This window comes from Fundulus heteroclitus, chromosome 14 (genome assembly GCF_011125445.2).
Source record: "Fundulus heteroclitus isolate FHET01 chromosome 14, MU-UCD_Fhet_4.1, whole genome shotgun sequence".
Classification (NCBI taxonomy): Eukaryota; Metazoa; Chordata; class Actinopteri; order Cyprinodontiformes; family Fundulidae; genus Fundulus; species Fundulus heteroclitus.
Genome location: NC_046374.1, coordinates 16,613,734 through 16,627,312, shown reverse-complemented (window position 1 = coordinate 16,627,312; position 13,579 = coordinate 16,613,734). Strand labels below are relative to the sequence as shown.

General features: G+C 40.6%; 1 protein-coding gene across 1 annotated transcript in view; it reads left to right on the top strand.

The window, feature by feature from the left end:
- The window catches only part of LOC110369291 (cornifelin-like), a 14,298-nt gene extending 1,346 nt beyond the window's left edge, over window positions 1-12,952 (top strand). Inside the window, exons 2-4 of the mRNA XM_036146426.1 lie at window positions 5,293-5,397; window positions 11,317-11,462; window positions 12,257-12,952. Coding sequence (XP_036002319.1) covers window positions 5,295-5,397; window positions 11,317-11,462; window positions 12,257-12,394 — 387 coding nt within the window. The 5' untranslated portion in view covers window positions 5,293-5,294 and the 3' untranslated portion in view covers window positions 12,395-12,952. The remainder of the gene's footprint in view (window positions 1-5,292; window positions 5,398-11,316; window positions 11,463-12,256) is intronic.
- The last annotated feature ends 627 nt before the right edge of the window (window positions 12,953-13,579 follow it).

Sequence of the window (13,579 nt, the reverse complement as noted above, 5' to 3'; positions counted from 1 at the left end):
AGGGGCCTGGATGCTGCTAGGAGGGCACCACTCACTCCTTATTTAAGAATGAGCAAAAATAATAACATTTCAGACAAAGGACAGGGCACGGGCGTCACAGAAATGGATCTATGCATCTCACTGCAGTGTAACAAAGTTCTGGATCATTTTTGCAAGGCTCCTTTTGAACACACGACACAGCTCTAAAGGTGTGTTACACAGAATCGTTCTAATCAAAGCATTTTGTTGTACTAAATCAATCATGAAATGCATCCAGATAGCTTTCAAAAGGAGAGCCTAAATAGTTTTAGTTTTTCCCTATTATGATGCTATTTGTTTAGAGGCTGTATGAAAAACACTACAACGTTATATTTAAACATGCCTACTGTGTTCTGTTATGAATAAAATTCACGTCTTAGAATGTGCGTCGATGCGTACGGGAACGTATTAGAAAAGCGCACACTCTTGCAAGGTGCGTCACTCTTCAATTGTTCTAATTAGCTCAAAAGGCTTGTTAAAGACTAATGCAAAAAGAAAAAGAGAAAAATGTAAATTCAACCCAAATCCCATATTCTAGCCAAATTCTATCTCAGTTTCATGAATACATCTGAAGTTATGCAAAAAATAAAATAATAATAATCACAAAACAAAAAATGTTCTGGGATCGAGGACTGAGAAATTTAAAAGAATTTAAAATCGGAATGTTTAGGTCCCTTAGTTTACAATAAAACAAAAAATAGAAAGGAGCCATGCTATAGTACAATTGGCTTCCTGTTATTTGCAGGAATCTAACGCCTTGTATAAAAGTAAAGGTCTGGCGAGAACGGCTGAAAAGCATCTCTTCAAATCTTCGTTTCCTCTAAATTAACTTTTAAACGCTCCACTGATTCTAAAAATAGCCGATTGATGATCCGTTGATCGGATCATCAATCGGCATAAACCACCCCTCTCAATACGATTTCATTTTTTAGCTTAACCAATCACAATATTCTTATTGGCTTGTTTACGTGACTCATTTTTATTCCGATTGGCCCTTTATTGAGATTACCTTTGTCCATGTTAACATAGCTACTGGCACAAAGAGCAACTAGATGGAAATAAACATCGGTTGGTAATATCGGCCCAGTTTTACTTACTTATCAGACCGATACTGACGTGTTAAAAAATGACATTGTCCAATACCGATGTACATGGCGATATATCCTCCCTACTAAGCAGTGTTGTTGTCAGTGTACCTGGCAGCACTTGGCCTTCAGAATCCAGTGTTTCCTCTACCGTTAAACAATGGGGGGCGCCCTGCCCACCAACAAAATGGCCCGCTCCCCAAGAAGGTCAAGGCATGTTAGTAGTAAAATTATTATGTCAGTACAGGTTCATTGTTAATTTCATTCTAAATATTTCTAAATATCCTGAGCTATTTCTGTCTCTAAGCTCCCACATAATAAGGCTTGAGTCCGTACGGGTACGTGCAGAGCTCAATTCTACGGGACGTCATACTATAAACTGCTCGGTGGGAAGAAGTCTCCAAGGGAGCTGCGACTTGCAAGTTCCTGCGGCATCAGCCTCTCTGCACTACGGACTGCTGTGGGAAATGTAGGAATTTGTCACAAGAAATAGCCAATAAGTGCGCTCAACTATCAAGTTTAAAATAATCAGCGCGGTGCGCAGTACAACCAGGTGTGCAGCCGCCTTTAATGTTTCTCCTAGGCTAAGTCATCGCTCTTTTACTTTCAGCTCAGAGTAACCTGGGTTTGTACCCAGGTTACTCTGCCTTGGTAAATGTTTCTGCGTTTTGTAAATGGACCCAGTTTCTGAGGATGGCTACACTAAAAACTCCCACGAAGTCAGGAGCATTGAGCATCTAGCTACTAGCCGGGAAGACGTGGGTGGAGTCTGTTCTGATGGGGAGCAAGGGGCGTTCATTAAAGAGAAATGCGTAAATGATCAGCTGCTTTTCCACAACAGAATTAGTATCGCTTGCGTCAGGAGCGCACGATCCAACATGATAAATGCGTCCTTTGTCAGTAGTAACAGCTGAAAAAAGGACCTTTATTTGTTTATTTCACGTTGAGCCCTGATTACTTCAATATACTGGTAATGTTTGCCTCATACAAATATGAGGATGATCATATATGTTTAAACTCAGTTTAACACATTTTCAGATGTCCTACAAAAATACCATTTGCTTAGATTGTCGCAAACCACCAAAAGTTTGTCTGTTGGAAACAAAAAATAAAAAAAAATAAGATGGCTGCTTTATTCTTGGAAAACACATTTTTGTTGCTAGATAGACCACAGAATGGAACAGAAGCAGACCCCAAGTGTAATACAATTAAAAATGAATAAAGTTGTGCTCGACAATATTATAAACTCTGGCAGATATAGATTTTAAAGAGATTGTCATTCAATCAAGAAGTAGGAATGAAGAAAGGCAGGTGGCCTTCAAAATATAACTGTGTATAAATTTACACGATAGAGACAGAAACATGAAAATAGAGACAGACAGATGCATAAATAAGAGAAAGGTGATGATTGCTCGTATAAAGCTGCATTCTTTGATATTAATGGAAATCCCCCCTAAGACAGAATTTCTAGGGTAAACACTGGAATCAACTTTATTTCATCAATTTTGAATGCTCAAACAAGGAACTGGACTCTGAATAAGTAACAGGCAGACAAGTAACGGTAAGCAAAACAACAAACTACAGTCTTTAAAAGGAAATAGATTTTCAGAGGATTTGGGCTTTTGTTTGCTTTGTTCTAAACTTTTCTAGAATCAGCTCTGTCCACTCCTCAGTCACCCGTCAACCAGCTCAGATCAGCTCCACCTGTTGCCATGAATTACTGCCCACTCTGCTCACCTGTCCCCCGTCTACATATACCTGCCTCAGCCAACTCATCACTGCCAGAACGTCTCGTCTTGCATCATGTGCTCTGCCGCTGTGCCTCTACCAGTTTCTTTGTTTTATTTGTGTTTAGTCCTCACTGTTGTATGCTGCCAGCGTCTGCGTGCTGCACAAGTCTGCCCTGTCTCCCCGTGTGTTCCAGCTACTCGCTCTGCCCGTTCTGCTGGAAGTCCGGTTCTGCCAGTCACCCCACCTGCATCCTCTGGTCTCCTGCCCATAACTGCCCGCCTGCCTATTCAGTACTGCAATAAACTTTTTAGAACTAAACTCTGTGTCTGGCTGACGTCGAGTTCTCCAGCTCTATTCATAGCAATTATATTGAGATAATGCGATGAACAACTTCGAGATAAAGCACAAAACCGATGCTCATTTTAGCTTGAAATGAGAACACGTTCAAATTTCTTCCTATTGTTATATGATTCAATTAAACCCTGTTTATTTTTCATAGCGCTAACAAATATTGAGACTCAGGACAAAGTAAATAGGGGTACTCCTGTGTACCACGGCGCGCACATGCCACATACGTTGTGAGGAAACCATACAGAGCCCCCTTCTATGTGGAGCAGTAAGTCGTCAGCATAATTTAGTGGCATTTAAACGGTTTGGGCTCTATAAGTCTTCACTTGCATTCAAATATTCAGGTGGCGATCAGGAGAGCAATCACTGATATAATCTTTGCTCCTGTATGCAAAAGCTGAGGAAGGATTAGAATCAGAATCGTCTTCATTTGGTTATGACTCTGTGCACAGTCAAGGTTACAATGCTCACAGCAAACAGATACTTGGTATAATGTCATAGACAGTATAAGTAAGTTTTTGCTGTTCTTTATGTAAAAAGGGAGGTTGTGAGTTGTGAAAGTGCAATATAGTAACGAGGCGTTTTTCCTGTCTCATTCAGTGAGGCCCGCCTCATCCGGTTCAGAGATTTGGCAGCAAAGGAAGAAAACAATTATCAGAGACAAAACATTTATAATACGTATATATTTTCATCAAAATGCCTGATTAATACAACAACTGATTATATATTTACATAACAATAGTTATTTTGTATCACAGCAGCAGAGCTGACAAATCCTATGAGGCTGTGAGGTTTCCATTGTGTTCATCGGAGAGACTAGCCTCGTGAGACCTTTCTGATCTCGCGAGCTTTCAAGGTTTCACTCGCAGATCAGTCTGGCTACTTTCTGTTAAAAAAAATTTGGAGCAGTTCACCAAACGAACGTCCAATCAGCGTTGGCTTTGAGGCGGGTTGAGGTGTGACGCAACGAGAAGCGCGACAGTTCAGTCTAAAGAACATGATTTCTTGTTCACGAATGAGGGGAAGATGGAGCGGGAGATCGACAGGCGGATTGGTGCAGCGTCTGCTGTGAAGCGGACGCTGTACCGGTCCATGTGGTAAAGAGAGAGCTGAGCCATAAGACGAAGGATGGATGGATGGATGGATGGATGGATGATTTGCTGAAGATTAAGATAAAAAACAAAAACAATTGTTTGTTAATGTAAATTCTGAAAAAAGTGGTAACAGTTTATCCAAACCCCAAACTAAAAAAAAACAAATTAATTGAAAGTATTCAACTTACAAACAAAATATGACTCAAAATTTGTTTTTACTTAAAAAAATCTTTACATTGTGCTTTGTATGTTTGTTTGCTGTCTGTATTTCTACTTTCTGTCACTTTCTCTTTTACATCAAACCTTAACTTTGTTGGAATCGCTTAGAATATATATATATATATATTAGACCCCCTGTGGCGCCACAGGCACCTCTAGATTAAGCTCTGTAGCGCCCTCTCTGGTAATTTATACTGTGATTGACTTTTATTACTTCATTATTGTGTGATTGTATTTTTGTGTGACTAAGCACATCGTGAGCATTGTACAATCCAGAGACAAATTCCTTGTATGTGTACACATACCGGGCGAATAAAGCTGCTTCTGATTCTGAATTATTGCGCTCCAAACTGTCCTTTGCGATAAGACCACTGAAAACACTCGCGCTGATGATAAATTCATGTTATAATGTGCAGCCCTACGTACACTCTCTCATTACCTATAAATTATCTTTGAAGACTTTAACATTGTTCAAATTGATATAAATTGTACAAAAACAAAGCACAGAGTCTGCCATGTCAGCATTTATTAAACAAGGATGAAGAAAAAATGAGAGGTAAAATTGTGGAAAAGCAGAATGACAACCCAACAACCCTAGCATTTACAGTGGATGTGCTTTCTTTTACCAAGGCTATAAAGCTGTCTGAATAAGATCCACATAACAGACAACACATTGTACGTGAATCCTCCACTGGTTTGGCGTTCACTTTAAATACTGAAGAATGTGGAGCAATAGTAGGGAAAACTCCAGATTCAAGACTTAAATTACCTTTTCCTTTTGACTCTGTATCCTCCAGGCATGGCGTACCACCAGGCTCCAGGAGGGACGGGCGCCTCATCCAATCAGGGTCCTGAAGGTTGGAGCACCAGCCTGTTTGAGTGCTTCAATGACATGAGCAACTGTAAGTTAGCCGTACAAACGGCAGCAAACTTCTGGGACAGAAGGTTCGCTGCTGCCCTGGTGACAAAGATTTGGCAAATTTAAATTCATATCTGATAGAAAGATCATTTTTTCTGATAGAAATCTGAAGCAGCCGTTGCTGCGTTAGCCTGACTCTGCGAAAGACAAGTGAGCCGATAGTTAGAGAATGTCAACATCCCCTGTACATGGAGCAGGAAGACAAATACTCTCCTCAAATGCAAGGTTTAGAAATTAAATAAAAATGAGAAAGAAAGAGGGAGGACCTCCACTGTTGGTATGAACTGTGTCAGGAGAGGGATTAAAAACCCAGTCAAACACTATCAGTACACACATACTGCAGATGGCAGCTTCCGCGTTGATTTGCACACCTGGAAAAGCCAAAGTATGGAACCACTTTGTAAACTTTAGAAAACTATAATTTGAACACAGTTGTTCAGATGACTAAGAGGTGCAATATTGTACTGTTCTCGGTAGTGGAATTGGCTACTGCAATAAAATATGACTTTTCCAGCTAAAAGACCAGACCTACCCACTCCCACTCCCACTCCAGTCCCATACACCATTATAAAAGCCTCTATGCATTGAATCATTTCCTACATCCTCCCAAACTTTCACTTTAAGTTACCTTGTTTTCCCCAGTATCGGGGGTGTTCTGACTTGTCCTGCTTACTTGGAAAGCCATCCTAAGCTGCAGATAAATGTCAGAATTCCCTTCCCTTGGGACATTTCACAAAATGCAACGTACCAGTAAATTTCAAACCTAATAACACTCAGACAAAACTAGTTAATTCCCAAATACAGAACCCCCAAACGGCAGCTGAGCGGTGTCGTGTGTGCCGTCCAGTGCAGCGAGGACTGCTCAGACTGCCACATCGGAGAAACCAAAGAACAACTACATAAACGCACAGCACTGCTCGGGAGGGCGAGCAGCTCTGGGCAAGATTTAGCGGTCCACTTGCTCCTCCAGAACACACGGCACCATATTGATGATAGTGACGTCCATATTGTGGACAGAGAGAAAGAAAGGGGACACACCAAACCGTCTGATCTGTCCGATGCGACAGAAAATCGCATCGGAGCAATTAGATCTGGTCAAAGTAAAGAGCCTGAAGCAGATCGGCTTGTAGCTTTCTGCAGCTGTACCGAGTATTTTCGGGCAGGTTCGTCCCCATTTAGGTCCGTCCCAGAAAACAGACAGCTGATAAATAATCAACAAAACATGTCAATAAACTGTGTACTTAACCAGAACTACAGCAAAGAGATAAGAAAATGAATCAGAGATCTTCTTTGACCTGGTTCAAGCAGAAACGGCAGCTTTACGTTTACTCGGCTTGTTTATGCTGAACATCTAGAATTTGTGGTTCATAGTCTCACGTGAATACTAGAGCTCACGAGTTGGGTGGTCCGTAGGGGGAGCCTCTACGCAGTCAGCAGGTGAGGAAAGAAATCTGGTCGTATGGTTTGGTGTGTTTCAGCCTTTATGCTAGTTTACAGCTCAGTCCTCCAGCTCATTCCAAAGAGATTAAATCAGCATCCTGGTCATGATTCAGGCAACCAAGTCCTCCACTCACACCAAGCAATAGCCTCTAACGACCCAGGACAGCGACGGGTGGCTCATTGAGTTGTCTCTTGAGAATGCGCCTAGGAGGATGGGCCTCCATGTCCTTAAAAACAGCAGCGCATCAACTGCAGGTTGCTCAAGTGCTAGCCACCAGAACTGACAAAGACTGCTGAATAGGTGTTGAAACCACTTCAGAAAGAACTGAACGAAAGTCCGGTCGCCTCCAGTTTAAGGCTGTTTGCTGTAACTTTAAAGTGACAATCCAAAAAGCTTTTGATTTGAGGGTTAATTCACATGTAGTTCAACAACCCAATGATTCTTCGCATACCATCTACTAACATGTTTAATTCTCATCCAAAGCTGCCAACACTGGCACACTCTGCCCCTGCTTTAACATGTAAAGGTTGCTGCAGAGGTAGCTTTGTGCTGTGTCATACTTCTTCATTTATGATGTTTATGTATGCACATCATGGAGTCAAATCCCAGAAAACAAACACATAGTCTTACTTGGAAAACCAAAAACGCAACTTTGCTGTTTGTTTGCAGACAATATGCCTAAACAACAGAAAAGACTGCTCTCTTGTTTATGTAAGCAAACTCTATGGAATAAGCTACAAGGTGAAACGATAAGATCACTATTATGAAACGTGGACGTCAACTTGCTGTCTTCACCCAAAGATTTCAAAAGATGTCCATATCTCCAGGAGAACAGGCAGAAACATGGAACCACCATCAGATAATATGGTGCATTGTAATGAGAGATAATTGTCACACTTTTGTTCACAAAGTAAAAACACTCTATCCTACTCTTAGCTACAATATTAAATGTACAGTAATAACAATTGTAACATTTAGCTCATGAGATGAAATGCTAAAAAATGTGGTTCATGGAATAGACAAGATTTTTAGCAATGTATATATTTATTTAATCTAAGAAACTGTTAATTGTAAAAGTTTAAAAAAAACCCACAGATTGTGTTTTAAATAATCTGTAATAAGAGTAAAATAAATTAGCCCAAACCCAACTTCTCTGAAGAGTGCTGTTTTCAAGAGGCAGGCGTTTAAAGCTGGGAGTTCTGAGGAAATGATAGACATATATTAAGAGTAGACACCTCATGGACTGCTGTTGACCATTGGCGCTGGCGTGCTGTGGGGCCGCCATCTTGAGGAGGTCGCCCACTCCATTCAGTGTAAGGTACATAGCAGGCACAGGCAGCATTTAATCATTTAAACATTAAACTGATTTTCACGCTGTTTTTGCTCCATCCCTTAAACATACAGCTATCATAACATATGGTTCAGTGCTCCGTTCTTATTGGGGTTATCAGTAATGGAATATTCCGATGTAATGTATTTTGTGAAACACACAGCTACTCATACATTATATAATGTGTGTGTGTGTGTGTGCATATATATATATATATATATATATATATATATATATATATATATATATATATATATATATATATATATATATATATACAGAAGGAATAGGTTCTCATACCTTAGTGACATTTTAACAGAGGAATATGTAAAGTACTTAATTAATACATTTGCTAGAGCTGATAACACAAATCACAAACTAGCTACCAGAACTATCACCAATCCAGTATTGTGTCATATTTTACATTGGAATCCATGTTTTACCAGAATAATGAGCCATTCTCTTCTTTTCAGGAAGCCATTTATGTGTGCAGCAGATTTAACTTCCATCCTTTCATATCAGTAATACAAAATTATAACTAAACAAGATATGTTGGAAGACAGTGTTTGGTGACTGGTTGATATCCGGCAGGTTAAAGTGAACATGACTTAAGTGAAGACTTTGATTCTCTTGGCGATGAAAAAAAAACAACACGAAACCGTGGAAAAAAAACACTACAAGACCAAGTTAGCATTATTATTTTATTTTGTTTTTTTTTAAGTAAAAGATCAAAAATAAAACAAAGCAACCACCTTGACATGATTATGTGATGTTTTACCAACAAGTCAATAAGAAATCCTGTGAAGAAAAAGGGAGCCGCCTCACTGGCATCCTTGTGCTGTTTTCAGGATGACCGCTCCAAGATGGCGGCCATATTTTATGCGCCGCAACAGTAGGGTGACCAAACGTCCCCGATTTCCGGGGACAGTCCCCGCTTTGCATGACCTATCCCCAGCAACAACTGTCCCCGCAAATGTCCCTGATTTCAGTGTATCATTATGGAATAAAAACGTTTAGTGTAACAAGAGGTATTCACCTGCTGCTGTACCCGATGTAGTAGAAGAGCTGAGCCGAACAAGCCCTCCCCGCCCACTCGGGGTTGCAGATCAGGCAAAACAAACCAACCCCCACGCAGAACTCCATAGGCCTCATCCGAATACCCTTTATTATAATTTCTAGCTCCTGCTCCATGCTCCTTTTCCTTGACCTCTCATGGGGTCCACGATTTCGGACCGTCTTTAACTCCAACGCACATGGATGATGCGAGTCAAATCCAGACCTACAGCCTTCTGAAAATGAACAACAAGGTGCGCGTTCTCTTCCCTCTGGACATTTGCGATTATTTTCGTGAGGGGGCTGTGCTGATACGTCATGTCACGCAAAGAATTGTGGGATACCTAAAGAGTTCTTAGCGCCGGTAGGAGAAGTTGCGGTGTTCCTAGACAAAACAAGCTGTGGGATGAAGCATACAGGCTACTTTTTCCTACCTCCTTCCTTACTGACTACACTATTCGGACAGCACTTATCATGGTGACCGCTGATGCACTTCCGCTTTGGCTAAAGAGTCCTTGCTCTATAAGGTCATTTGGATTGAGCCATTATTCACGCTGTGGTACAACTCGAAGGGGGAGCTCAGCACTATGGAAGTGCAAATGATCCCTTGATCCATAGGCTGAGTCAGCAATGTGTGTGCTGGCAGGTATTCTATTTGCACACCATGATACGACAAATTGACAGCGTGACCTCCTGCGTTGTCTGTGAGCAGAAGCACTTTAAAATCAAGGCCTTTCTCTCTCAGATAATGCTTCACCTCCAGGATAGAACACAGCTGAAACCAGTTTGAGGTTAGTGCTATTGCCATCCAGGCCTTGATATTGTGCCTCCAGTACACAGGCAACACCTTTTTGCTTTTTTAGGGCTCTTGTTTTTTTTTACTTATACATTTGCCCTGGCTTTATCATAAAACCTGCAGCATTTCCACACATAATCACGGTCAAACAGTCTTTTTGGGCCTGAAACCCAGGTGCTTTGGCTTCGTCCTAAATTATAAAGGTGCGAGAAGCCATTCGCTTCCCAAACGATCTCCATATTAAAAACTTGTTCAGGCTTGTAGCCTGAGGCTTGAAATGAAACCGACTTTTTGAACAAAAGAAATTGCTGAAACACTTCACCATGAAGCAACACTGCTATACAAATGCGAAAGCAAACAGGAATCGATACGAAAACTACCGTGTAATAACCCAGGATACAAAGTAGACTGACTCTTGGCTGATCATGAGGCAATCATGACACAGCGCTTTCATGTTCACTGACCCAATCAGCTTACAAAACAAAGTGGTCTGATTCATACAGTAGTATTTGATCACATAAATACGCAGTATAGAAAAAATAATTAAAGAAAAATATGCGAAACAGTGAGACTGCAGAAGGTGAACCACGATATGGTGAGGGACCGCTGTAAATGTCTTACTTACTGCACCTTTAAGGTAACTTTGAATCATATCCTTGCTTTTCTGCTCTCTGCCATTTTTTTCTTCTTCTGTGGTTTTTAAAATTGTAGGGAGCCATAATGTTGTGCCTGTGCATTAAGACCACTCAGGTCTTTTGGCTCAAGTCTACTCTGCATACCCAGAACAAGAACCAGACATGGAGAAGCAGCATTTAGCTCCTATGCTTCACGTAACTCCCCAGAAGACTGTAAAATGAAACCTGAAACCCTGAATTCCTTTAAGTCAATATTAAAATCGTATTTATTTAGAGTTGCATTTGAATGTTAATGTTCTACTTAAACTGTTGTAGTTTGCAGAAACATTATTAGATAACGTTTGTAGTCCAACTTATCTTGACCTGTCGCTATTATTCCACTGCAAGCTACTTTCCTCTGTGTGTCTTCTTTTCTTATGATCTGTTCATGTACAACGCTGGGAATTGTCTTGTTACCCAAATGTGCTTTACAAATAACCTCGCCTGGCCTTGCCTCATATGGTCACATGTGGGTGAGTGTGAAATAAAATAGCTTTTTAAGAGTTCGAAGACAAAATCCATTTTGTGGCCCGAAACAACTTGATTAGGTTGAACATAAACAGCTTCACTCACAGTAATCACAAAATGAAATATTTTCACCCCAACAGGTTGCTTTGCCTGTTGGTGTTTCCCCTGCATGCAGTGTCAGACTGCCAAACAGTATGGCTGGTGCCTCTGCATGCCTCTCCTGGACGTCTGCGGCGTGGTGTCCTGCATCCTGCGCTCCAACATTAGGGAGCGCTACAACATCCCTGTAAGTCTGGGAACTTCAGCACCACTTTGTTCTGGTGATGCATGTTAATTTGAAAGTGTCTGGCTGTTGGTGTGCCAGTCTTATCAGGGCATGCAGTGACTTCTGATTTTAAGTCGTGATAACTTGTAGGTAACAAGTGTCGCCTCACCGACCTCCTTCATAGTGCAACAGACTTCAGCTGTTACTTTACTTGTAAAGAAGAGAATCAAATCAAAAACATGTTTTCTTTAAATCATTTATTTTTCTAGACATACAAAAACTCCTGGTTTGGAAAGGGAACTTGACAAAAAAAAGCCAACAGCTGTTCGCTTTCAGTTTATAGTTTTTTTTATTATTATTTTCAACCCGACCATGGGAGAACAAAGATTTCTTTGCCAGCAGTAATTTTCTTTCAGTAAAAAAAAATTGTTTGACTTTCTTAATCCAAATTTGTGGCAGTATATAAAGAAACTTTTAGGAAAATAACTACAGAACTCCTTTAAGAACGTATATATAGTTCAACAATAATTTAAATCATTGCTTGCGTTGCAAATTCAAATTTAACATGAAGGGGTTCAGGTTAGTCTGTTTAGTTCCCTATAATAAATAAAATAATCATTTGAAAACTGATTTCTTTTTCTCAATGATCTGAAAGTGTGACAGCAAAGCAACAAACAGAAGAAATGTCGCAGCAAGCAGAAACTTTTTTTCACAGGACTGTCAAATCACCCAGAGAGTTCTCTGAGGTGGGATACTATCAGTGTTTTAACAATACACAGGATAACTTTTCCCTCCATTCTGTTTTCCCTCCTCAGGGCTCAGCCTTTAGTGACTACGCTACAGTATTGTGTTGCCACTGCTGTGCGTGGTGCCAGATGAATCGAGAGCTGAAGATCAGGGACCACCAACCATCGGGCACCTCCATGGTCACCACTCAAGTCAGCAGGGCTTAACGTGCAGACTCGGTGGTTTGTTGAGTTTATCTGATATGTTCTGCAAACAGTTCAGGTAGATCGTTGATATAGAGGCTAAGCAAAATGCAGTTAGTTAAAAACATACACTGGTTTGCATTTAGTGCTTCTCAGTTAGTAATGCTTAAACATTTTCTTTTATTACATCTCTTTTTTTTTGTGTGTCTCCTGTCTGGCAATGTGACAATAAGAATTGCTGTCTTAATGCCAAAAAGAGCCCAACGGATTTTACTTTCATCAAGCTTTCGCTGTAGTGCTCCGCTTGATTTATATATGCAAGAAGCTTTATTAGAATTTATGCTGGGACTATTTCATATTCAATGAACACAGAAATAGGAAGGTAATAGAAGGGCAAAAAAGGAGAGAAATGGATGAGACAAAATGCCAAAAGAGAGAAAAGGTGAAAGAGTAAAAGAAGAGAAAAGGGAGAGAGCAATATAACATCCCCTGAGTCTGCAAAGGGAGACAAAAAAGAACAGGAAAACCAGCTGATAAAGTATTACAGGTACAAACAAGCAACGCCTTGATACCATGACTGAAGTATATGCAGGATTATTTAATACAAAATGTATAAAGTGACAGCTAAAGACAATAACAGGGGTTTTCTGTATAGAAGTGAATCTGTAAGTACCTGGATCCAAGCACCTGTAGGTTTTTGTGATAGTGCGCTTGTGTATGTAAGGTTTATCCATAAGAAAAATGCTCAATAGTGGTTGTGAGGAGCCTAGGGCCCGCGCCCCAGAGCACCGAGGAAGACGCCAGGGGAACCAGAACCCCAGATGCCCGAAGAGACCCCCAGAGCAAAGGTGCCCAACAGGGACCAACACAGGGAAAAGCTGCAGCTGTTTTTACATTTCTGCCTCACGTTTGGAGTCAGCCTCGGTGTTACATCAGCAAGTGTGATATTTCTGACCTTTGTTCCTCAATAAAATATCTTCTCTAATTCACTTCTTCACTCTTCATTTTATTTCTCCTATTGGCAACAGTTTCATCTCATGAAGTCGTCAAACAACAACTGCTTAATAATCTAAGCTGTCATTGTTACGTATTTTACCTTTGAGAATCTGATCCGCTAGCTCAGCAAGATATTTATAAGCCTCAATGGTCCTACAGACGTTAGAAACGCTCAAGCAAACGCCTTGGTGTGTTTCATTTTACCACAGGTCT